The sequence below is a fragment of the Gossypium raimondii genome, chromosome 11, assembly GCF_025698545.1.
Source record: "Gossypium raimondii isolate GPD5lz chromosome 11, ASM2569854v1, whole genome shotgun sequence".
In the NCBI taxonomy this organism is placed as follows: domain Eukaryota; kingdom Viridiplantae; phylum Streptophyta; class Magnoliopsida; order Malvales; family Malvaceae; genus Gossypium; species Gossypium raimondii.
Window position 1 is genome coordinate 12,281,786 of NC_068575.1, and position 26,608 is coordinate 12,308,393.

At 33.8% G+C, this 26,608-nt stretch overlaps 3 protein-coding genes, 1 long non-coding RNA gene and 1 pseudogene across 10 annotated transcripts; all 5 read right to left on the reverse strand.

Annotated features, from left to right (window-relative positions):
* Window positions 1-21: 21 nt before the first annotated feature.
* LOC105804607 (protein PHR1-LIKE 1) lies at window positions 22-4,124 on the reverse strand. Of its 7 annotated transcripts, none has more exons than XM_012637289.2 (10): window positions 3,945-4,124; window positions 3,062-3,185; window positions 2,762-2,806; window positions 2,196-2,681; window positions 1,669-1,861; window positions 1,508-1,584; window positions 1,379-1,418; window positions 1,219-1,276; window positions 927-996; window positions 22-582 (listed from the first exon to the last, which is right to left on the reverse strand). In XM_012637289.2, the coding sequence occupies exons 4-10, from the start codon at window positions 2,658-2,660 to the stop codon at window positions 229-231; spliced, it is 1,257 nt and encodes a 418-aa protein (XP_012492743.1). In that variant the 5' UTR covers window positions 2,661-2,681; window positions 2,762-2,806; window positions 3,062-3,185; window positions 3,945-4,124; the 3' UTR covers window positions 22-228. The 7 variants fall into 7 exon arrangements, with proteins under 7 accessions (XP_012492743.1, XP_052480114.1, XP_012492744.1 ...); XM_052624154.1 differs by having other exon boundaries at window positions 2,196-2,356; window positions 2,471-2,806; XM_012637290.2 differs by lacking the exon at window positions 3,062-3,185.
* A 1,129-nt stretch (window positions 4,125-5,253) lies between these two features.
* LOC128034742 (receptor-like protein kinase ANXUR1) lies at window positions 5,254-8,622 on the reverse strand (annotated as a pseudogene).
* On the reverse strand, window positions 6,851-10,504 carry LOC105804606 (uncharacterized). Its single transcript, XM_052623143.1, has 7 exons — window positions 9,818-10,504; window positions 9,531-9,706; window positions 8,720-9,446; window positions 8,332-8,509; window positions 8,146-8,244; window positions 7,867-7,933; window positions 6,851-7,394 (listed from the first exon to the last, which is right to left on the reverse strand). Exons 1-3 carry the CDS (start codon window positions 10,103-10,105, stop codon window positions 8,840-8,842), a joined length of 1,071 nt encoding a protein of 356 aa, XP_052479103.1. The 5' UTR covers window positions 10,106-10,504; the 3' UTR covers window positions 6,851-7,394; window positions 7,867-7,933; window positions 8,146-8,244; window positions 8,332-8,509; window positions 8,720-8,839.
* Window positions 10,505-11,991: 1,487 nt separating this feature from the next.
* On the reverse strand, window positions 11,992-14,906 carry LOC105804604 (receptor-like protein kinase FERONIA). Its single transcript, XM_012637277.2, has one exon. The coding sequence runs from the start codon at window positions 14,611-14,613 to the stop codon at window positions 12,067-12,069; it is 2,547 nt and encodes an 848-aa protein (XP_012492731.1). The 5' UTR covers window positions 14,614-14,906; the 3' UTR covers window positions 11,992-12,066.
* A 4,182-nt stretch (window positions 14,907-19,088) lies between these two features.
* On the reverse strand, window positions 19,089-22,515 carry LOC105804603 (uncharacterized). The gene is made up of 4 exons (XR_001137045.2): window positions 21,085-22,515; window positions 20,788-20,887; window positions 19,415-20,566; window positions 19,089-19,325 (listed from the first exon to the last, which is right to left on the reverse strand). It is a non-coding gene; the product is annotated as an uncharacterized LOC105804603 (long non-coding RNA).
* Window positions 22,516-26,608: the final 4,093 nt, after the last annotated feature.

Genomic DNA, 26,608 nt, shown 5'->3' on the forward strand with positions numbered 1-26,608 from the left:
CCTTTTTATGATCATGACATATAGCTTACAATTCTTTCAAAATGAAAGAATATATTGCATGTGGTCAAATGTTAGAGAAATACACATAAAGATGGATGTATGATGTAATGTTTCAACAACTGGTTTCTATCAGCATATTTATCTGTATTAACAACATCATCTCCAGGAGCAGAGATATGTTGTCTACAAAAGATTATTTATCAGATGTTAAAAAGTCTAAGAATCCTGCTATTTCTCTGTTCTTGCACGTTTTGAGACTGAGAAACCGGACTCATCATGGACAGTCGATTCTGTTTCCAGCATCTTCTGCTTCGTGCTTACACCTGAGGAGCTTTTGTCCTCGTTAGTGCCAGCATTTCCTGGACCAATCCCGGTTCTTGAGTGATCTTGCTCTAAAGCTTCTGAATCTGATTTACCGTTGTTGCAAGGTGGATGCTTTGAGCCTGGTAATGGTGCAAGAAGGTCATCCGAGGCAGAAGAGGGAACCCCACCTTTTTCATCCTCCACCTTTTTTTGTTTCTCAAACATCATTTGCAGATACCTCCCTTGTTCTTCGATTCGTAGCTGCAAATTTCTCTGAATCTGGAGAAAAAATGTCACCGGCATTAGAAAATATATGTGCATCTATATAGCACATACATCCATGCTTTTAACGATGCATGGGGTGCAAACGATCTGCAGCAACTCAATAAAAAAGGGTTCAACATGACTTTGTTTGGAAAATTAGAAATGGGGTATGCTGGGAAAATTAGAATTCCACATAACAATGTTAAAGTAGCTAATTATAAAAAGCTCCGAGACCCTAACATGGTGAAATCTTGGAAAAGAAGTTATTATAATATAAGTAAGAAGCCATAGCCGTGCTTTGAGTTAACCTGCATAGTTTGTGACAGAAACAAATAAATGCTTAGTTACCAGTAGCATACCTCAAGTTGTTCATGGAGCTGCTTCTGAACTTCCACCTGCAATCGCAGTGCTTCAGTAATTCCTATACTCCTGTGACGAGAAATAAAAAGGCCAGAACCATACAGATATACTCAAACTTTCTTACAGAAAAGTGAGGTTAGTGCCAAATCTCACTATGCTAAAACTACACATTCTGATAAATTTGCAGATCATAGATCGAAGCTCAAGACAGAGATAATTGAGACTTCAATAGAATTTAAAAATGGTAGATAAACTTTACTTCAAGATACAAGGAAAGAGAAGGTTACTTACGTCTTCAAGTCTATCGATTTCATTTCCTCGATTGAAGTGATTCTTTTCTCTGATGTTCCTGCAATGAGAAGCAAATTATACATCTTAACAAACAAGAAAAATCAAAATGATAATATGAAAGTACAGTGAAATGTTGTTGAAAGTATTATAGCTGTCTTACCTTCTGATGTTTCTGGCATGTATCTGGCCGTTCTATATTTCTGGATTCCGAACAGGAAAATGTTCCAGTAAACTTATAAGATTGTTTGAGAAAGTAAAAAGGATCCATAAAACGAGATTACATACAGACCTGCAGATGACTTTTAACATGATAGATTGTTAGGCCTTCAACATTCATAAGTTTTAAGATGCCTTTCGGAGTAGCTCCTGTAAGTTTAAATTACTTGATGAAATTAGCAAATGATGTAAACAGATAATTTGCCTACATGCTAATGAGATGAAAATACACACGTTCGCTGCCACCCAGCTGATTAACAGCTTCCAAAAAGGCCTCATGAAGCTCAGGTGTCCAACGCATACGAGGCTTTGTAGGAGGAGCAGTGGATGATGGGTAAGCATGGCTAGAAAATTCTCCATGTGGCACAAGTTGATTCTGATGAAACTGAGGCTGTTGCTTTGAGATATCTCCAGAAGGTTTTGGCACCTGATACATTTTTTAGTTTTCTCATTAACCAAAAGATAGGCAAAACTAGAAAAAGTACATCGATAAGGTAGATAGATCATATCATCTACGTAAGCCAAAGGCTAAGGTAATGGGGTTTTCAGCCATGAACAAGTCTTGGCCTTGATAGCTAATTCCGAAATAGTAAAAAAAAAAAAAAATCCATTAGTTGACATTATAGCAGCAGTGGCAAAATTGTATCACCTCAAGAATCACAAAGCTAGTGAAGCTATGTGAAAGAAATTAAAGAATGAAGATCAAAAGCCGCTCGAGACATTTCTGCACCTACTGCTTCTAATAGAATCTAGGAACATACCTCCACTCTGGGGTTTAAGACATTGGTATTATCAAGAATCTTACTCCAGTCTGGATCCACAACATTGATCAAATCATCCGCCCATTCCTGCCAATTAGTTTTCTTGTTGTGATCCTCAGATGCCAAGACACCGGTGCTGCTTTCCACCAGTTGATTTGGAGCTGGAGTATTTTCAGGCAAATCGAGAAACATTTGAAGCCGGTCTAAACTCCAAGAAACATCCTTATTTCCTTGTGTGTGAATAAGTGAAGCTGTGGACTGTGAAAAAGAAGCACCTAGTGGTGGCAAAGATGCTAAATCCCTTGATGACTGGGAAATGAATGCGGGATTGTGAGAATATTGAACATGTGGTAGAGCTGAGGCACACATATGGTCGGTGACTATGGAAGGGGACAAAGACGAATTCCCAAGGGTACCATTGCTGGGAGCTAAGGAAGATTCTTGAAGCGATGCAGAATTCTCCATCACTTCCCTTCCTGAGGAAACCTGAAAAGAACTCGGCGAAGTAGAATACTTGTCTTTAAAAGAAGTAAGAGCCAGAAAAGATGAAGGCATAGCAGCAAGACCTAAGTTCCTGATTCTCAGCTGTTTTATATCTAAATATCAACAACCTGAATAAGCAAAGCAAGATGCCTGTTAATGCCAGATATCGAGAAACTCAACAATCTTTGCTTCAGCGTCTCTAACATATTTTACACATTTATTCATCAAACAAATCATTGCTATACTCTTAGTTTACTGCAGACAAGTTTTCGCTTTGATAACATAGACAGCCAAACAAATAAATGACTAAAATATCTCTAGAAACAATACATATAAAGCTGACATGATGATTACAAAACAACTTCTAGTACATAGAAAATTACCGGGAAAAAGCACATTGCGAGCATCACGGTAATTTCACTTCACTTGGGTTTGGTTCCCGTCCATTTTTCAATACAATTCTAGTCACTATTGACAAGTATGACCGTCTCTATTCATGGATGAATCCTACACATATGAACAGTGATGTTGAATGTGTTGGAAAGAGATAAAAAAAAACTAGGATCCCAACACCAACCTAAACCAAAACCATAACATCGATTTTCCTTATAAAGATGAATTTTTATAGTATTTGCAACTGGCCTACAATTCAGTACCAATAAGTCAAAGCCACAAAAGGAAACCATAAGGGGGCAAGAAATACACTCATTTTACTTTTTTCGTATAAGCAAAGAATCAACAAGAACAACTTGAGTGATTTTTCACCAAAAGCTCCCAACATGTTGACCAACAAGTTGATATATCTAAAAAGGGAAGAAAATCGCCATAATAAAAAAGACAATTTATTTACAGCCAAAAAAAGCAGGAATATCAGATTAGTCACCACTCTCCAGCATAATCATTAGCTGTCTCCAAAGTTAACAAGAAAGTAAACTACATGCACACACATACAAAAAGTGTACCTATTCCAGTTTCAATCAATAAATTTATAGACAAAAACCTGAAAATCAATCCATGAAGCAAACAGTCAATAACACAAAATAAACCAACAAAAATCAGCAAATAAACCTGGTTACTAAGCAAAAACAGAAACAGCCCATTTTATAACAAGCTAAGAAAAATCAAAATTCAGACAAGGAGCACTTTTAAGAATTGGGTATTGAAGGTTAATCTTAGTTGAGGTCAACATATAAAAGTAGATTTAAGAAAATGAAAAGAAGAAGAAGAAGAAGAAGAAGAAGAAGAAGAAATATTAACGAATCTTACTTGGAAACGGTGTGAAATCAAGGGTGAATGAATCAGTGGGAAGTCGATGATTGGATAGAAAGGGCAGATGTCTTGGAGACCCAAAAAAATCGAATTACCAAAACAAGGAAAGGGAAGAGCAGCATAGGAATGAAATATTCTTTTTTGATTAACACACGTGGTGGCTCTGGTTTTGTTTTCTTCTCGGTTTCAACATGGTCACGAATTTTATTGCAAGTAGGAAAAAAAAGTACTTCCTGTTTTTTTTGGGGGGGGGAAAACATCTTTTTCGTCCCTTACTTTTTCACATTTTACAAATGACACCCTACGATTCTATTGACAAGTCAAATAACAATGGAATTTCATTCCCCTTACAATTTTAACTACATAGAAATATATTTCTTTCTGAATGTTACACAAAAAACTATTATTGTGAATTATGATTGTGAGCTTTATAACAAGGGAATCAAATTTCATTATGTTTTATTTCAAAGAAAAATAAATTGAAGGGGTTTTAAGCATAATTTATCATTTTGGTTTGTTGGCGTGTGTTATTATGAGAGGCTGAGGACATAAATTAGTGGTTTTTTTTTTTAATAGATGCAAATCCACTTAAGATAAGATTTGTCGATTAGTTTATTTTGGACTTTGGTCAAATTAAAGGTACCGCTTGCCAAAGAGTTCTGTTTAACTTGTGGAGATGAAAATTCTGGGAATCTGGATTTTCTAAAACAATTATATGAAAATGATAAATTATATATTTGTATTTGAACAATTAAAACGTGGTGCAATGAATACAAGATCTGCCCCCCCCCCCCCCCGAAAGAACAGACCTCCCCTTGCAATGGATGCCATGGCTTGAAGCTTCCAAAACCCAGTAATCTTCTATCTTTTTCTACTTCAATTTCAATTTCAAATTGTGATTACACTTTTGTTGTTTCTGATTAATAACAAAGAGTCTATGAGTTGAAGGTTTTATGAATTGTTTCCTTTTTTTTTCTCATCATTTTGGGAATTGGAAATATGATATGTCTTGTGCAATTTGGAAATATGATTGAATTGATCATTTTTGTTCTTTTGCTATATAAATAGCTTTGACTCTGTTCATGCTATGTTGGAGGTTTGGATTAGGAACACAGGTCTTAGGGTTTTTTTTTTTTTTTTTTTGGTGTGTGTGTGGGGAAATTGTGAGATTATGGCTTAGAAATTGCCAACTAGGTTTGCTTAGATTGAACTAAGAATTAGGAATTGAATTTTAGTATTGTTGTCAAAAGAATTGGATGAATATATAGGCAGTTGAATTATCATTGTAATTGAAGTTCCACTGAATCTAAAAGCCATTAGTTTACTAATCAAGTCCTAGGACTAGGAAGACAAATCAGACCTTACTGCCGCAAACTTAGCACCATGCAGAGGTACTCCATCAACGTCTACGATTACAGATAATCCATTAGCTGTTGTCTTGTCAGCTACACCGTAGTTGCCATCATTTTGGAAACAATTACTCTCCTGCTGCTGCAGCCATGCCTGCTCCAAATTCCACAACACCTCACCCATCGTTGGCCTTTCACCGCCCTTCTCACCCAAACATTTCCTTGCTATGTCTGTGAATGTTCTCAGACTTGTTGGATCTATTTTTCCTTGTAGATACGGGTCAATGATTTGATCAACCCTCCCTCATTGGTAACAATGCAATGCATGTCAGTTGCAGAACAGCAGGTCTGGCACACAATACCTCAAACAATACTACCCCAAAGGAGTACACATCTGATTTCTCAGTTAACTTCTGACAGGATAGTAGTACTCTTCACATCATGGTGTATAATGCTATGCTTCGAACCTGTATGAAGGTAATGCAACCCTCAAGCTGCACCAATACAGATTGTGAGCCTTCGCGTCCATGAAAGTGAAGGCTTCTTCATCTTGTATAGATGATCATGCAAGGTGCCGTTTGCCATATAATCGTAAACGAGTATCATTTCTTTTCTTTCCTTGCAGCATCCAATCAAAGAGACCATGTGGCGGTGTCGGAGCTGTGATAGCAGAAAAATTTCTGTCTGGAACCCATTTAGTCCTTGGTGAGAACATGGATTGGCTCGTTTTATTGCAACAACATTGGATAGTCCAAAATCTGAAACCTTGGCCACCCAATTCTGATCTAACAGGATATTAGTACTCTCACATCACGGTGTATAACAACATGATTAATTTAAATACTCTTTTATTGTTTTTAAACTGCAAAAAAGTTAAGAAAATGAATGGAGAAGCAAAGCATACAAATATTTTCTAAACAAGTTTTCCTCTTTGCGAATCAGATAGCAAACTCAAAACTTTTCCTTCAATGAGATTAAGCTCCAACATGTGCACATCTCTCTAAGGCAATTGCCTTTGCTGTTTTAAATTTGTCACCAATGAACATTAGAAGCAGAAGTCACTAACTATGATAATATTTAAGTTCTAATATAATCAGAATGTATGTAGATACAAAAATTGGGACAATGTGAACCTTTCAAATGTGACCAGACTACCTTCCTGCTACAGCGTTCTTTCAGCAAAATTCATGCAATGCTAAAATGCAAAAGTAATGACTCAATTAAGCCATCTAAACCCTCAAAAATAGTCCAATTTAGAAATTCAATCAGGGCTTAGGCAAATTGGATTTTTAAATTATTAAATAAGCAAAGAGCCCCAAAATATAGAGATATGAAATGCTTTATCCTATGAGAGCACTCGCTATATATTTAGCGCACAATGTAGGAGAAAGGTAAGCATGAATACAGCTAAGAAAATTGCTATCTCAACATTCCTATGTAATGAGCTTAAATCCCTCTATTATAATAAATGAAATTAAACCATACGAAATGTCCCTTTAGAAAAATGAGTCTATGTCAAAATTAAAGTGTAAAAGTAAGAGATAAACGCAAAATATTTAAAAGAAAACGGATGGCATTTGCAACAAAATACACACGAACACAAAGGTCATATGCATCGGAGCCTCTGTTCATGTAAAGGAAAAATATGGAGATAACATAATTGGAGGGATATGCATTCAACAATTTTATTAGGCACAACAGACAAAATTAAACCAAAGTCATTCATCATTATAGAGCCCAAACCCGAGCCAGATTTCACTGTTTTGATGGGGTTGGAAGTTTCCATGAAGTAGTCAAGAAAACTATCTACCATGATCTAACATATATCACTCTCCTTACTCCGCCATGGTTGCTTAGGACTCAAGGCAGAGGAGAATGAAGGCTAGTTCCCTTTTCTGATTGCCTGTGAGACATTTTGACAGTCCCTCATATCATGTGCTCTTGAATGAGGATGTGCTGATACGGTGAGATGGTTCTTATCAGCAAGTTTTTCCCACACTGATGAAAACAGATTTGCAGTCCCGACCAAGGTGCTGTCAGACATAACTTGCGTTGTATTCAACATCTCATGAGAGCGGAACATTGATTTTGTATCTCCCTGGTGAAGTTAGTTAGTCACTAATAATTGGGTATATAATACTTGTATGTAAGCATCACAGCAAGGGTTTAAGCATTCATCATTCAAATCAGGAAAAATAAGTACTTAATGGTCCATGTCACTAATGATCGGGTGTGAGCATCGGATTCAGTACGAGACAAGGGAGGGGAGGCAGGGGCACTGCTCCCCCCACCCACAAAAATGGGATAATTATTCTTTAGATCCCAAAATCTATAAAATTATAAGTTAATGCATGGTCAAATTATAGTTTGCCCCTCAAAATAATGAAATCTTGATTTAATCATTCTAAAATGTATGAAAATATAAACTAATATAATTATGAAATTACATTTTAGCTCAAACAAAAATGTGTGACTTAATCTCAATCTCAAAAAATTTCTAGTTTCAACCCTAGGATCCAGAAATGTGTCCATTATAGATATGTTCAATCATTTTCAAGTTTAGAAATTACCTAGCTTCTTGCCAAAAGAATTGTCACAATCGTCACATTGGCATATGGCAGAGCATCCGACTTCAGCCTAAAAATAAATGAAGAATATTTGTGCAGTCGGATTAATTAGAGGTAATTACAACCATTTATTAAACACAAATTCGAGCGTTGTCGGTTTATGTCTAACACCGACTTGTTCAATATTTTAAAGAGTTCTTTTTCATATACTTAGAGAGTCATATAACATATCTATGCCAGGGTGTATATTACACATGATGGAGCTACAAAGTTAAAACATACTCGATAGCAATCGCAGTACTTTTTTAGGCATTTTGTCCTCTTGCATTTGCATCCCCTTCTGTGCCTGGGTGATCCAGCGTTCATCAAGTTTCCATGACCCTGGCGCATAGTTTCTCATGTCAAACACTTACGGGATTACACAAATTTAAAGGGAAAAAGGTGTAAGATTATAGAAGTTATAATTACAGTAACATTAGGAGAATCATTGGATGGGAAAACAATAGGTGAAGCAAATGCAAGAGGGTTACGCAATTCAATTTGTTGTCGAGTATCAAGAACAGTATCGTCATAATCTGTATTGTTGGAACAGTTCTGGCATGCACAATTCTCGCAGTAAATCCCTGCTGCAAAGCACTCACAATAACTGCCAATCACAACAAGCAACAAAACTCAACAGATGTACTCCAAACTCTTTTCTTTTTTTCAGCACCCTCTGGACGTTGGGGGTATGATGTTCCAAACTTCTTCTAAATACATGAAGAAAACTAAACATACCGATCTTGGGTATATGCTTAAACTGAGTCCGAGTAACATAGTACTCAAGTGAAATGTTCTATCTAGCATGTGAACTTACAGTTTCAAACATCTGGATCTTATGCAGTTGCAGTGTTTCCAGGCTTGAATCTTCACTGGGAATGTTTCTCTATTCCTGAATTCAACAAATCCCGCAGCTAAAAAGCAATGTGAAAATCATTCAAGTAAAAAATATTATGTAAACTTGCCTCTCTCCTTTTGAGCTAACTTGGGATTTGGATTGTTGGTCAACCATGTCAGCAAATTGTTTACTTCTAAGCAGGTGAAGAAATGACACTTCCTGAGAATCCTCCATTTTTTCTGGTACACGACCTCCATGGTGATCACATTCAACATGATCACTGACTCTCCCAGCTGGTGAAATCAAAGGATGATGGTTTAATGGTACGACTCCCCCAGCTGGTGAAATGAAAGGATGATGGTTTAATGGTAGAATATAAGATGGGAGCGGAATCGACATGCCCTGATTTCCACCAAGGAAAGTGGGCTGAGAATCGAAACCTTGACTCACATGTTCCAAAAATTCATCAGATTCAACATGTTCCGAGATGTTTTTAGATGAAAAATCCAACATCCTACGCCACCTTTCATCACCGGAAATCTCAACCACGCCATCATTTGCGTTATCCTTAGTTTTTTCAGTCGTCACTTCTGAAGCATTGAAACAAGCACCACGTGTTTCGTCATGTTGAGCCCAGTATTCACCATTTTTTATCATAGAATCGTCTTGGTTGTGACCATTTGAACTTGACCCACCAATTTTATCTCTATCAGCATAGACAAAACAATCTTTAGTTATGAGCAAAGTGATTAGTTGACTTCCAAAACTATTATAAGTGAAAAAAAAACACCTTTCAACGAAGCTTAAGCATATTGGTCGTTGGTGTACATTTAGAGGTGGTGAGTTAACCAATGAAGAAATCGATGGAAAACTGAACTCAGAAAGCCTTTGATTACACAGTGATGCTCTCGCTCTGGATGGCATTATAGGAGAGAGAGCATTGAGAAATTCGGAAACCGGAGATTTCTACAATAAAAACAAAGGTTTTACCAATTATGTGTTTATTCATTTCTATACTTTTAGGTACACATGTTTGGGGAAAATAAAAAAGGAAAATATACAAGCCAAATTGTTTACTTTTTCAGAAGTCGTTACTTTTTCCGAAGGAGAAGTAGAAGGAGTCGTTTCTTTTGCCGGAGGAGAGGTGGCAGTAGCAAGAGTCGTTACTTTTTCCGGAGGAGAGGTAGCAGTAGCAGGAGTCGTTACTTTTTCCAGAGGAGAGGTAGAAGAAGTCGTTACCTTTTCCGGAGGAAAGGTAACAGGAGTCGTTTCTTTTTCCGGAGGAAAGGTAGCAGGAGTCGTTTCTTTTTCCGGAGGAGAGGTAGCAGGGGATGATGCCTCAATGGCATTTCTGGAAGACTCCATCGATATTTCAAGAACTTTTTGCTTTTGAAGATTTTCTCGAGAAAGTGATAAGGATGATAATAAACAACCCAGTTGCTGTTTCTTCTCCTTCAGGGAATCGACATTTGACGGTGATTGGCTTTCAAGTTTTGCTAAATCAACCTGAAACACTCAAAGGAGAATCAAGGAAGCTAAAATGATTATTAGAAAATGAGAGAAAATATAGAATTCATTCATAATTTGCCCAATACATCAGGTCTGCATTTATACACTGAGATAACAGAAGCAACAGAGGCTCAAGAAACTGTAACTAATTGTAACAGAATACTAATTGCAACAGAATCATAACCGGTTAAGCTAACTACTTCAAGTGCTTCCCAACTTCAATATTTTGCAACTGCTCTGTACTTGCTAATCATGTTTAACTGAAGAGATGAATTGTGAATAATATAGAAAGAGCCAAAATAAATAAATAAATAAACAATATTTTAACTATTTTAATTTTAAGAATAAAATATTATTTATTCTTTCAAAAATAAAAATATATATTTTTATCCAAGAAAGCTAAAATACTTACTTACTAGCTAATGAATAAAAGAATGATGAAATGTAAATTCTGGGTACAGATAGATTTATATAAGTATGAGAAAAAATAAATTTTAAGGATAAATAATATTTTAAATATTTTAACTGTTTAAATTTAAAAATCAAATATTATTTATCCTTTCATAAAATTTTAAAAATATTATTTATCCTTTCATAAAATTTTAAAAATATTATTTATTCTTTCATAAAATTTTAATTGCTTAAATATTAAGGATAAATAATATTTTAAATATTTTGACTCTTATAAATTTAAGGATAATATTTATCCTTTCATAAAATTTTAATTGTTTAAATATTAAGGATAAATAATATTTTAGATATTTTGACTGTTATAAATTTAAGGATAATTATTATTTTTCATAAAAATTTTAAAAATATTATTTATTCTTTCATAAAATTAAAAGTTTTAATAACAAATTTGGCTATTAACACTTGCATGTTTTGTCAAATGGCATTAATTGTACTTTTAAGCATTTCTTGACTATCAACCTTTGTTCTTTTTTCAATCTGTTTTTCTAATAGATTTAATAAAAGTCATTAAAAAATGTGAAATATTTTTAATGAGATTAATTTATTACTAAGATAACCCAATAAGATAATTACATGTAGAAAATAATAAAATAAATAAATCATACATTAAATTAAAAACAACTCTTAATTTAAAGAAAATAAACATAATTATCTAAAAAATAACTCAGAGAACAATTTTTCAATAAACAAAGTATGAAAGATTGAAAGCTTTTGAAAGAAAAGAAAAATTGAAACATTGAATTTATTTATTAAATCATTAGAAAGAGCATATTGAAAAATAACAATAAAGGTTAATGACAAAAAAGACACAAAATATAATTAATGCCATTTTGACAAAACATACAAACGTTAGTGGTCAAATTTATTATTAAGCCAATTAAAATTATATATTATTGATCCAAGGAAGCTGCTTACTTATTAACTAATGATTAAAAGAATGTTAAATTGTGAATAATACAAATGGGAAATTCTGGATACATATGGATTTAAATAAACAACTAATTTCACTTGCGAGAAGAGCAAAAATAAATAAATTTTAAATATTTTAACTGTTTAAATTTAAGAATCAAATATGATTTATAATTTTATAAAATTTTAAAAGATTAAGGATATATTTTGATTGTTATAATTTTAAGGATAAAATATTATTTATCCATTCATAAACTTTTAAATAATATTATTTATTCTTTCATAAAATTTTTAATAATATTATTTATTCTTTCATAATATTTTTAAATTTTAATTATTTAAATATTAAGGATCAATGCATTCAATAGCCTTCTCTGTTGAATTATCACTTGTAATTGAAGACAAATCAGTCCTTACTGCCGAAAACTTGGGATTCTTCAGCGCCCGATCGGGGCTACGATCTCGGAGAACTCTACTCCTGGGGTGGGATCTGAAGCACCATGCAGAGGTACTCCATCAGCGTATACGATTACAGATAATCCATTAGCTGTTGTCTTGTCAGCTACACCGTAGTTGCCATCATTTTGGAAACAATCACTCTCCTGCTGCTGCAGCCATGCCTGCTCCAAATTCCACAACACCTCACCCATCGTTGGCCTTTCACCGCCCTTCTCACCCAAACATTTCCTTGCTATGTCTGTGAATGTTCTCAGACTTGTTGGATCTATTTTTCCTTGTAGATACGGGTCAATGATTTGATCAACCCTCCCTGATTGGTAACAATGCATGACCCACTCAGCCAAATTTACCTTCTCCTGCTCTTCCTCCATGTTTTCTGTCAGTTGTAGAACAGCAGGTCTGGCACACAATACCTCAAACAACACTACCCCAAAGGAGTACACATCTGATTTCTCAGTTAATTTCTGACGCTTGTAATACTCTGGATCTAAGTACCCAAAGCTTCCCTTCACCATTGTAGTAACATGCGTGTTCGATTGGGTTAGCATGTTGGGGCCAATTTTTGATAGTCCAAAATCTGAAACCTTGGCCACCCAATTCTGATCTAACAAGATATTAGTACTCTTCACATCACGGTGTATAACGCTATGCTTCAAACCTGTATGAAGGTAATGCAATCCTCGAGCTGCACCAATACAGATTGTGAGCCTTCGCGTCCACGAAAGTGGAGGCTTCTTCATCTTGTATAGATGATCACGTAAGGTGCCGTTTGCCATATAATCGTAAACGAGTATCATTTCTTTTCTTTCCTTGCAGCATCCGATCAAAGAGACTATGTGGCGGTGACGGAGCTGTGATAGCAGAAAAATTTCTGTCTGGAACTCATTTAGTCCTTGGTGAGAACATGGATTGGCTCGTTTTATTGCAACAAGATTGGTGCCACCATTAATGGATCCCTTGTAAACTTTCCCATAACCTCCAGCTCCAAGAAGTAAAGCATCAGAGAAGTTGTTGGTGGCTACCTTTACCTCATCAAATGTGAAGTTCTGGCAATGGTCAGATGATTGAGACTGCATGAAAGCTTTTCTCTGCCCTTTCCAATCAATTGCAGCTACTATTTGCCAAAGAGTAGGTAGATAAAATAGTAAAAGAATGCAACTCATGATTTGGGCGCAAATTTTGAGAGCTTTATAACTTGCACCTTCTTTTCTCCATGGATTTGAGTACTTTGCCATTCCAAATGAAAATGTTCCGGCAAGACTGTTGTTGGAATCGGACAACTTGAAAATTTCTAACCCGTTTAAGATCGCTGGCTTGAATGTCCTGATTGAACCATTTCCATTATGTATTGAAAGTGACAGATTTTTTCTCCTTTTGGTATGTTCTGAAAAATTTACGATGTAATCTCTATAAACCGGAATACCTGCTCCATGGCTCCAGAGAAATATATCTGCCTGATCTTCAGCAGTTTGATCCTTAATATAGACATGGAAAACTCTGTAACCAACACCCTTAGCCTTATTTGAGATCTCACAAAAATGGAGTCTAACAAGGTAATAGAAACCAGATTCAACTGGCAGTAACCATGTAGCTCTACTTTGATTACTTCCATCAGCAACGACGGTCCTGGCGGAAGCATAAACTTGCGTAGGACCAACATAAGCTGGTATTCTGGAACTTTGCTTTATTTGAACATCTGAGATGACGATACCCGAGTTACTTCCATCAGTTGTCAAAAAACTTGCATCGGGTATCCATTTGCGAAACATGCCAGTATCTTCCAGTGCAGGAATGAACTCTCCACCTATGTTCAATCGGTGCATCATCTCAAGGGCTTTCGAATTCTTGATATAATACGGAGAAGCTTGTCCAATCAAGGGCAGCGAAACAGCTTCTTGGATGTAAAGATTTGAAGGCATCGAGACAACCTCAATCTTGTTCACAAATGCAAATGCATCAGAAACATCCGGTGATGGGGTGAATGTTACATTTAGCACCCCATCATCGACGTTGGTACAAAATTCCTTCACAGTGTAACTATCATGTAACTGAAGTTTAGAATATGAAGCAACGGATGTTTTGAGAAGAGTGAAGTGAGCAACACTGACAGAGAACAATGCTTTGGACATATGAAAGCCTGAAAATGAGAATGGATTGAAATGAAGTCGAATGAACTTGGGACCTGAAGATACAGGAAAGGTATATGTGAATGGTTTTTTGTGGATGCAAAGTTTTGGTTTTTGATGATAAACAGGTGACAAGGGATAATATTTCGAGACGACAGAGAAATTAGTTCTAGGAACGTGAAGGGAACCAATATCATCTCTGTCTATAAGGAATGGTAGATCAGATGAGGAACAATCTAGGATTGAGATATCTGTGGGCTCATAAGAAGATGCTACCTCAACAGAGACAGCGACTAAACTATTTTTATGTGTTATAAATAAGAAAGTGCAGAAAGACAACAACATACCAAACATGGAGGGCATTCGGCTTCTGGCCATGTTTTGGTTCTTCTTAGACATAGCTGAAGCTGAGGACTCTCCACTGTGTATAGACAAGAAAGAAGCCTAGAAACTTGCACCATTAAGTAGCAAATATAACCATATGCATGTACTTTAATTCCACAGGTTGAAAGTTCAAACTAATAACAGCCTAGCATTAAGAGTCTTCTCCCTGTGGAAGTGGATTACTTCTTATCTAGTCGCCTTTTCTTTCAGTTAGTCAAGCATGAGTAGCAAACACGTATAGAAGTCTTGTCCTTGCCCCACCATTGCTGTCCCCTAAAAAGGTTTCAATTCCAGTCTATTCTTGAATTATCAAAGCTGCAATTTCTTGAATTTCTAAGCAAGTTGGTAAAAGCATAGTAGCAAGGCTAATACGGCCTTCTATCACAAATATAAATCTTTATTTAAATGGAGTTATACGTAAGGATAAAATTACAAATCATAATCAAAAGATAGTATGTTATATAAAGAACAATGAGACTGCATTTTGTTCTCCTACATTCAGTTTTAGATTTCATTGAAAAACAAAACTTACTTGATTTTCTCTGTAAACAAAAACTTATGGTAACACCAGTAATAGCATCAATGGTTAACTTCTCCATGATTTACGAGATACAAAAATAAATCTAGCAAAAGTATCCATGAATATGATATTATATATGAAAATTATTACTCAAAAATAAATACGGATTTAAAATTTAGTGAATTTACATAATCGTTTGATGTAACACTGGTCTTGATTTATTAGTCAGAGACAAGATCACATGATGAAAATTGTCTACAATTTTACAGCTTAAAATTTTCATAATATAGATATCCATTGTCTAAAAAATTATTTTCTGTCATTAATTTCATTAACGGCAAAATATCTTCTAATATGAAAACCATTTAAAATTAAATAACAATGGAAAATTGCCATTTTCATTCCAATGGCCAAATGCTATTTTTTTCCCTATTGACATAATGCGATTTTAAACAAATAAAGCGGCATGACAATGTGCCTTACCATTGTGCCCAAAATTTGTTGGTTAAGTTGAGTAAGTATGCAGAACTCTAAATTCATTTAGTCACATTCCAAGTTTTTAATGACCTCTTTTTATATCAATAAATTTTTTTTTGTATTCACAACTGTATCTACAATATAAAATACAATTGGTCGACCGGTAAATACAATTGAATCCAACACTAAATTGATCTTCCCTTTTTCTTGAATCTCTTCATTTCAATTAAACTACTCTATAGATATGTCGCGTTAGATCAAATCATTTCATGATCATTGATAACATTGTAAAATAGTGTACATTAAACTAAAACTTTAAGAACCAGTCAAGGGTCGTAGGGGTACAAAATATAAATCCTATTTGATTTCATGGGTCTTATACAACTTTAAAGCAAAGATCAATTTTTCAATTACTCATATTGGTCGTATAATGCACATGTGGTATGAAACACATGCTATGATATTACTCTCTCTTTATCAAGAAATCAATATCATACAACTGATGGTTTATATACATTTTGTATCTAACTTTGAGTCCAGAACTCTACTTTCTTAATAGATTTGACAATAGCACTTCCACCTAACATAAAATATAGGAAAAGTGAATTGTGGGATCTTTTATTCACTTTTGATCACAATTTCATCATATGACCTCATCTTAATCCATTATCAAGACGGTCTTATTTCTAAACTTAAGCTTTCATTAAAACTCTCAGTTTTAAAGCTTAAAACTAATCCTTTATTTTTCCAATTGTTCATTTTCAGTTTTCTAGGTAAATAATAATTACAATTATAATTTTAATTCTCAACTTTTACAATTATTTTTCAAATTGGACCCTATCCTTGCCTTTGTCTTAATCTCAACCTTTATTTTTGTCAAATTGGATAAATTTTGTGATAATTTAACGAGATCATTAGAAATTACACCAAATACTAATATGACAACTTATATAATTGTTCACCTCTATTTCATTTCCAACGTGATATTATTTTATTTTATATATCACATCATTAAATAATTTAAAATTAAAAAATAATTATCTATAATGATATAAAAATATCAATAGTCGTATCATCTATAAGAGAAAAAAGACACAGCCCTTAAAAGAATTTTTGTTTTCCCTCTTTTTTCTTTCTTAATTTATGATAATTAGGAATATGAAATTTGTTTGCAATAGCTTTTTTTTTTTCAATTTCACATGATTTGATCATGCCTCTAATGTTGTATGTGAATGTGCTAGTGTCACGGGCCGCAGTTCAAAGCCCGTGACCATCGCACCAAATGCATTCAATGGAGGTTTATTGCTTAGATGGGGATCATTTGGCCCACGAGAACTGGCCCGATTCAATGAGCAATTGGAGAAGCCTGTCAGATTGAAGCCTGGTTGGCCCGATAACGAAGAGATTCATGCTGATATGGTAACTAATCTTAGAAGATAGAGGGAATCTTATCTTGTAAAGATTAGATTAGATTTGATAAGGCTTATCTTGTAAATCCCTAAAATAAAGGGATATGACTAATCTCATCCGTCGATGTAAATGTATCTTGACCGTCGGTTTTGGGGGAGCTCAACTATAAATAGAGAGCCTCCCCTCATTTGTACTCATTCCATTGTATTCTGAATTCTTAAGAGTAATAGAGTTCTGAGAGCATTTACTCAAACACCTTGTGTGCATTCTTTTATGTGGCTTTCGCTTATTCTTTGGCTTAGCTTCTTTTGGCATAAATCGCTTCCGCTCTTCAAATAGTGCCTTGGAGGAGTTCTTAAGGAATCCTCACTTTTGGGAGTTAAGGCTGACTTAGGCGAGTTTAGACGAACGGATCGCCTAAGGCCGCACGGATTGCGAGACGAAAGGTCTAGCCCCATGACACTAGGTTGTAGTTATCACTTATTAGTCTATATTAGATTTGCTCATGGGTCGCGTCATCCGATTTGACTCGAAGGTCCGCCCGAAAACTAAAAGAGTTTAGACAAAAATATAAACTTGAAAAATGAACTTGGACAAAAAAAAAAGACCTGTTTTAAAAATGGGTCGGGCCTCAAGTAAGACATTTTGGCCCTTGAGCCCAGCCCGAATTCATTAAATGACAAAAAAAATCTGCTATTTTTTGTTATTTTAATGATATTTTTTTATTGTTTTCATCCCTATTTTGCTACCATTTCACTATTATGTTGTTACTATTATGTTGTTATTGCTTGGATATTGTATAACACTTGTTTTATTGTTAATTTTGTTATTATTTTAGAGACATTTTCTTGTTAAGTTGCATCTATTTTAGTATTATTTAAGTATACATATTTTTTAAAATTTATTTTTAATTTATTCGAAAATATTTATTTTAATATTTTTAGTATTTTGATGTATTATATACATGTAAAAAATAACATAATATAAAAAATTTAATATGGGCAAGTCAGGTCAAGTTTGGATTTTAACATTTTATCCAGGCCAAGTTTGAACAAATTTTTAAACCCATTTTTCGAGTCGAGCCAGACCCAAACCTAACAAACAAACCTAAATGTTTGCTTGGGCTCGACCAGCCCATGATCCCCTCTAGTCAATATTGAGTTCTACTTATTATAATTTGGATTATACCATCTTATTTAAAAAAAATTTATAAAGAAAATTATGTAAATATTATTATTTTTTACTATTTCAATATCTCTAAGTAACAAAAAAAAACATTAGGTAAAAATTTATTCGTTATTTGAAATATTTTTATTCAAAAAATTACTCATTAAAAAAAAATCATTCACATTTTTTAATAAAATAATCGTTTAAAAGATGATAAACGTTTGGAGAAGAACAAATCAGGAAAGCCAGCCCTGGGCATGGCATCCCACCTCAAAATGATGGGAAAGGGAATGAATATGAGGAAAAAATAGTAGGGGTCAAATTTTCCAAAGTTATAAAGGTTTGAGAGCTAAGTTTATGATTATCCTTAATTTTTTTGCTCAACTGACTGAAAGTGAACCATTTCAAAAGTAGAAGGACCAATTTTGAACTAATAAAAATAAAGATTAAATTTGCATAAATCGATAACTACAAGAACTATCCTTAGAATTTAATATATATATATATATATATATACATTATATTAGTTAATTTTAGTTGAAAACTGTTAACAATACTACTATACTATTATTGAGTGTTTTTCTCTGTTTCCTTTAGATGATGATGTTTGTCTATTTATATTATATGGGTACTATTTACTGATATGACATACTAGACAGGTTCCATACATATAGACACGTATCCTATTCTAGACTTAACACGTGTTTATACGGTTCCATGGGCGATCTCACATGTGACTTCACAGGAGAATATAAGCACCCTACTGCGAGCACTCGTTATTATGCGAGCGAGCTTGGTCCATGAACTCAGCCTGCGAGCTCGATGTAATCCGATCCGAACCCATTTGGGTTTTGGGCCGGTGATAACAAGTGTCATAACAACTATTATCTCACAAAAACACGACCCTAGCAAGAAATTGTTACTAAGCAAAGAGTCATGGATGAACTTTTAACTTAGAAATAGACAGCAATATCTAGATTCCCAATTCCACACAACAAAAATAATCACCAACCTTTCAAATTAATTAGCACCAAGGCTCTTACTACTTATCAATTATAGCTGGGTTAAAATCTTCAGATCTTCCCTGCATTTCATGAAGAATAAGTGACTCTTTTCGCCCCAAAGGTCGAATTTAAAATAGTGCCTCCACTGCCTGACAACAAGCATATCATGTTAGAGATTTTCCGCAGCAAAAAGTATTTTATCTTTAGATTTAAAAGGTTATAGATGTAATTGACTTACTCCAGCAAATACGCATTCTGCACAATAATATGCGTGATCATTTGGATTTCTATCTTCCTCATAAAATTCATAACGATGATCTCTAGAATCATCTTCAACAAAAGAACCTTTCATGATATGTGGATTTAACCATACCAGGAATGGGAACACATTTCACATGAAAATTGAAACGACATTGTGGACAACGATAAAAGGGTTCTCTTTTAATACGTTTTCCACATTCAACACAAAGAAAACTTGCTGCCGGTGGTGGATACTTGGCAATGAGTAACTGAAAATTTGTCCCAAAATAGTAAAGGTCATGCATGTGACCGTGGGGTGGGACTCACTTTTCAAGGGTCGCCTTAAGGAACTAGCACATGTAGGATGGAGGTTGATGGGACAATGTTCACAATTATATGCAAACATAAGTGATTTTAACGCAAAAGGGCAAGCATAACACTGTGGCTTTGAATCTTCATGGGGGAAGACGCAACTAACAAACACATGTTCCTGATGAAATGGGACTTGATGCATTTGAAATGGGATTTCATTCCATTGAAATGGGACTTCTATCTTTTGTGGTAACCTAAGGCAAGATTCGTGAAGAATATAATCACAGTTGTACTCACGGCAAAAATAGGCTGGACCTATGATTGGTAATTCACAAATTGTGCATTTGGTTTCATCTATAGGGTCGTTACAATAGCCAAGTACAAGCTTATGGTGGTGGTTGAAATGCTGTGACTCGGTTACTCTAGCCATCTCTTTTTCTTGCAAAACCGCAGTTTTATGAGTTCTTAGAGCAGCGCATTTCACATCAAGCTTGAAATCACACTGCTCGCAAAGATATATGAAGCCAAGACAAATGTCTCTACACTCATCACATGAAATGGTTCGACCAATCTGAGGGTGATGTGAAGTATAGAGGTTAAGAGGATGGATAGAATGGGATGGGTGTTGTATCTTATTTGGCAAGTTAGCACATCGTTTATGTAGGTAAAACTTTTTTTGTCCTGCAGATTTAAGAAGGTAGCTAGGACCACTAAGTACCAGACGACAACTGTTGCACTATTTTTTTCCTTTTCCTTTTCCTTTTCCTTTTCACACTTTAGTTACCACATACATCGGATGAACCTCAGACATCCGATGATTGTGGTTGATAGGTTGAATCTGCATTTACAAAGAAACAAAAAGGAATCAAAGTTATATACTATAATTTGCATAGGCAAAGCAACTTATATTCTAACATATCAATCTCATTACAAATAGCAAACGAATGTTGAATCTAAATCAAGTTATATACTATAATTTAATTGAGGAAGCATCTAAACTTTGGCTAGTTTGAATAAAAGTAAGTTAATATATTCAAAATATAGTTGCGTGCGGATTACATTGGTCCTTTCATTCTGCTCCATTTCGTTCAAATGCCAAAGCTTTGTTTTATATGGACCGGGGAAATAAGGATGAGACCTTTCCAGATGAAATTTTATCCTATAGATCAAACAAATATTAATCATTAATACATCTAAACTGATCAAAGCAAAGAGCTTGACAAATTTTGTTGATAATTTTTCTATTTACTTTATTTAGTTTGGAAAAAATTAAAAGACAGCAAAAGGTTAAAAAAAATTTAAAAAATAACAAAGACATTAGCAAAAATAAATTGAAGGGTGAAAAAGAATTATTACATCAGCAAGTGCACATTCAACTTGAGCCATATACCTCCAACTTGGACAATAATACACAAGATGCTTTAGATTCCTTTCATTCTCACAAACATCACAATGATATTCTCCAACATTGTCTTCTTTAATCGATTCCATACAGATAAGCAGATGTCTGTGATATCCATGTTTAGCTGAAGATGGTTTAACACATTTAGGATGGAAACTAAATTCACACTGCACACATAGCTAAACACTAGCAGCACCACAATGCTTGCCACAAGGTTCCCAACAGAAATCCTTCCCGAAACCTCAATTGAGAATGTAATCGTGGCAGTCATGTTTTAGGGTGGGCAAGAGTTTAGTGCAGCGTCAAAGGGAACTTGCTTCCCTTCGACAAACACAGATTTTCCACCTGAATCTAGTAAAATAGCATAAAATTCCAGTACGACCTGGAGGACCGCCGCTTGGGGATGTGCAAAAACACTTCCCAATTGCGATTCTTAATGTGTGCATTAAATCTCAGTTAACTCCATACTATTTTGCACAAATCCACAATAGGGTTCCAGATTTTTCTTAAGAAGGAAATGGTCATACCATTCCTTAGTGTCTAAAACAAACTTTGAGTTGTCAAATGGTTGAGAACTCAAAGCCACCATCTTTCAACTTTTGGGTGCCATAATCTTCTACTCACAACCAACAATGACGAAATTTTTCGCACAATTAAAACACACTCAAGAGACACAAGAATTATATGTTCCCCAAATATCACAAAGCAATCAACAAAGTTACTCTTGAACTACTAACCAAGAATGCACTAAATGCTCCATTTCTCACTATGCATTATATTTTTAGAATTATGAAACGAAATCTCAACCAACTCATCACTATCAGCTAATATTAGCCATATGGTCAATATTTAATTTCTAAAATCCTAAAATTTTCTAGCACAAACAAAATCCACAATAGAGAAATTTGAGTAGGAAATCTCAAGAGTAATTTGTATGAAACTGTGATAAACAATTTAACCCACAGAAATATAATTTCAAGATTGTCTAGCAGAGATATTCATGCCATAACTCAAAATTATAACCACATCCAAATTTCATTTCCCAAATTTCTCAATGCCCACACAGTCTCTAAGTTTAACAACTCACCTATAATAAAGCATGAAAACCACAAATTGTTAACTAAAAAATCCTACAAATTCTACCACAATGGCACACGTGCAAGAGAAAATCTAAAACAAGTAAAGAAGTAGCTACAGTTTATAAAGCATTTACGAAATAGTTGTTGGAAACTTGGAAACATTGGAGAATTTGTTGGAAAGCTGAAGCTTTTTTTTTGTTGCAATCGTGAAAGAGCAAGAAAGGTTGGAGTTTTGGAGGGTTTGAGACGAGAGCAAAAATATTTTGGATGTTTAAAAGCAGGTCTGTGTAGGTAGAATCAGGTTATTGACCATTTAAAGCCCTTGCGTATTTTAAAATTAAAAGCCAACAACGAGGATTGGCATGGTTGATGATGACATCTCGAGTATAAGTTTCATCTATTGTAATTGTTACGTGTGGACATATAGGTGAGTTTTTAGACGGATTAAATTATATATTTTTAGATAGTAAAATTATAATTTCAGTTTATATTTTTATAATTTTTAAAGAATTAAATTAAATTTTTATCATTTTTTGTAATATTATTATTACTAATTTAAAATTTTATAAATTATAAACAACCTAAATAAAAAAAATTTCTATTTTAGAGAGGACCGTGACCCTACCCCTTATCTGCCACTGTTATGTGATGTATTGATTAGATTTTACATTTAAATTGATCATATTAGTGTAGATTGAATTTTTAAAATTAAAAAAATATATAAGAATTTAGAATAATCCAATTAAAAAAATTAATTAAATCTACAATGCATAATACATAACACTAATTGAATTTAACCAAGCAAATTTAACCTAAGCTATTTCTTGGAAAGGAGGATACCCGACAATAGGCTATAGCTTGAGGTTCATTTTAAGACTTGTTTTGAGCAAAGAAAAATGATTTTTTTTTCTTTTTTTTAATTATAAAGGAGAATACCCGGCATAAGACCATAACTAGAGTTTTACTCATACTTCTAATTTCAATTTTAATTTTTTATAAATTATTCTTTGTCATGACAAATTGATTCCATACTTATATAATAAGGTTAATGCACTATTTGGGGCCTAAACTTGACAAGTGTTCCTACCTAGGGGTTTGAACTTTTTTTTTGTCCAAATTAGTCCTTAAACTTAACAATTGTTCCCAAATTGGGGCTTGAACATTTTTTTCCAAGTTAATCCCTTATATTTTGTTAGCTTTGATATAACAACATTCAAACTAAATTTTATATTCCTAACTCATTTGGCGAAAATATAGTTGAAAATTTTATCAAATATTTTAAAATACTTGCAATATACTCAAAAACATGTTTTAATTGTGTTTTAATTTATCTAAATGTTCTTGGGACAATACCAAAGTGTTCTAAGGTGTTTAAAATGTTTTTAAAGTACTTTAGTATACAAGTCTCAAGACATAGAACCATATGTCCCGAAACTGAACATGATTAGAATTTGAAAACTATCTTACAGACAATATAAGTTCTAATTACGAGAAGGCTTTTTGAGTTATGTGATATCGACTGAAAGCACACGAGTTGATCCGAATAAAATCTCAGTAATTATGAACTGAAGACCATCAAAGAATATCACAGAGGTGTGAAATTCCAGAGACTAGCTAGATATTATTGGCGATTTGTTAAAGGATTTTCAATGATAGCTTTCTTGTGAACAATAAGGGTGAGCGTTCAATCGAATCAAATGAAAAAATTTCGAGTTAATCGAGTTGACAAATCTTGTTTTATCATCCTAACTTGATTTGAAATTTTCTCAAAATTGATTCGAGTGAGATGAAATTTGAATCGAATATATTTGTTCGAATTGAATTAAAAAAAATGAATTCGGTGTTATTTATTTTTATGTAATATTTTTTTGAAAATATTCTTCTATAAAAGTTTTTAAACATGACCATACAAAGGAAAATTGAAGTCAACAAGTGAATAAATAAAAGCAACACAACATGAATCCAAGTAAACAACAACAACAACACAACAAGATTATATAGAAAACATAAGCAAAAGTCCAAAATATAGTAGAAAATTACACCAGTCCAAACAACACAACAAAAAATAAAAGCAACACAATAAAATTCCAATAAACCATCAACAATAACACAACAAACTGGTAACAATAACACATCAGTTCAAAAAAACGTTATAAAATAGCTTAAGCTTCTTCTTTTGCTTCAAACACTATCTGTAAATTTTAAACATTTAGTAAAAGCGTTGAATGAGTTAGTTAAATAAAAAAAAATATTTTCAAAAATAAATTAAACAAACATTTAACTTTATAAACTAATGCTAAGTATATTACCTTCTTGATCTTAGTGTATTTTGGATAAGTCTAGTAAATTTAAAAACAAAAGTGTTAGCTAAATTATGAGAATGCTTACTAATATAAATAACATAAAAGCTTATTTTATGAATCAAATTTAATATATTATCATCTTCCACAGTTTGAAGTTCATCAACATAGTTTTCAAGATTGATAGGATCCTTAGATTTTTCAAAGCCAATCTTGTGTGCAAACCAAAACTTCGACCATGAGAGGAGTTAGAGAACTTCTAAAACTATCGAGAACACGTCCAGCCGAGCTAAATGCACTTTCCAAGGCAACTGTTGAGATAGGAATATCAATAATATTTTGAGCCATTTTTGCAAGAATAGAGAATCTAGGACTGTTCATTTCCCACCACAATAATAAATCAAATGAACTTGAATTGTCTACTTCGTCCTCCTCACCCAAATACTTATCCAACTCATATTTAATTATAGTCTAACTTGTTTATTCTTTTTAAGGTATTTTTGCTTGGCCAAGCCTATTTGCATTTCTATCGATCTATTTCCATTGAATTGAAAATATTTGTCAAAGAACTAGATTTGCCTTCAAACTAGTATGTTGATCTTATTTCCTTCACCCCAATACTTATTATACTTATCCCTCATTTTGGAAGTCATAGAAATTATGTATAAATCTCCACAATCTTGCCACCTATCAAAAAGATAATGCACATTCGTTAATACTTCAAAAAGTAAATAGGAGATAACATGCAAATATCCAGACACCTTTATTGTAAGATGATAAAAATGCTCTAAAACTTTTATAACTCTTTGAACAATTTCTCAATCATCAAATGTAGGAACTCAATCTCCGAAAATGAGATCAAGAAAAAAAGTTATGATCATCACGTACATATGTTTCAAATGCACGTTCATATTTTTCTGCCACCTTTAACATCATATATGTTTAGTTCCATCTTGTAAGTCATTAGGAAAGAAATAGAGGAATATAATAAGATATGAAAATATCTGTTCAATATGTAAATAATATATTTAGTTATGTAAATAACATATTCAGGAGAGAAGTTAGGGATTTACATAAATTTATTAGGTGATTTATTTTTCATCCTTATCATGTATATATGGCTCTTTTTGGCCTGTGAATACAAAGGAAAGAAATCATTTTTCTCTCAAAAGTTTTTACATGGTATAAAGAGCCAAAGAAAAACAAAATAGTCATTAATAACAAGGGAAAGAAACTTACTTCCACCTATATGTTGACTTCGAACGATAATCCTAGTAATATAATTACTCAAGTGCAATTGAAATGAGACAACTAGGATGCATGGGCTCGAGTGATACAAACTGCGTTGAGGGCCAAGAACAAATTCAGATTTATTGATGGAATAATTGAATAACCCGATGATGATTCCTCTGAATTGGAGGATTGGTGGATTGTAAATTCTATGTTAGTTTCATGGATGCTTAACACAATGAAGCCAACCCTGCGATCTACTATAACTTATATGGAGATTGCAAAGGATTTATAGGATGGTATCAAAGAACGATTCCCTATTGCTAATGGACCTCGTGTTCAGCAGATCAAGGCAAAACTTGCCAACTGCAAACAGAGAGGTTTTCTAATAATGACTTATTATGGGAAATTGAAACAACTATGGGAAAAACTCGCAAATTATGAGCAGATTTCCATCCGTTGTTGTGGAAATGCAATTGTAATATTACAGCTGAACTCGACAAGAAACGAGAAGAAAAGAGGCTTCATCAATTTTTGATGGGGTTGAAAGATGCGTTATATGGAACTATTTGTATCAATATTTTGAGCACAAATCTGTTCCCAAACTTAAACAAGGCATACTCGTTGGTATGTCAAGAAGAACGCATTAAAAAAATTTCACGGGGGAAAAATGAACATGAAGAAGTTGTTAGTTTTGTAGTGCAAGCCAAGATAGGAGGCTGAAAGTATAAAACAAAAACAAAAGACAAATCAATTGTTTGCTCACATTGCAAAAGAAAGAGACATGATTCTGAAACATGTTTCCAACTCATTGGATATCCATAATGGTGGGGTGATCGATCCAAAGGGACTGGACGTGGACAGGGGGG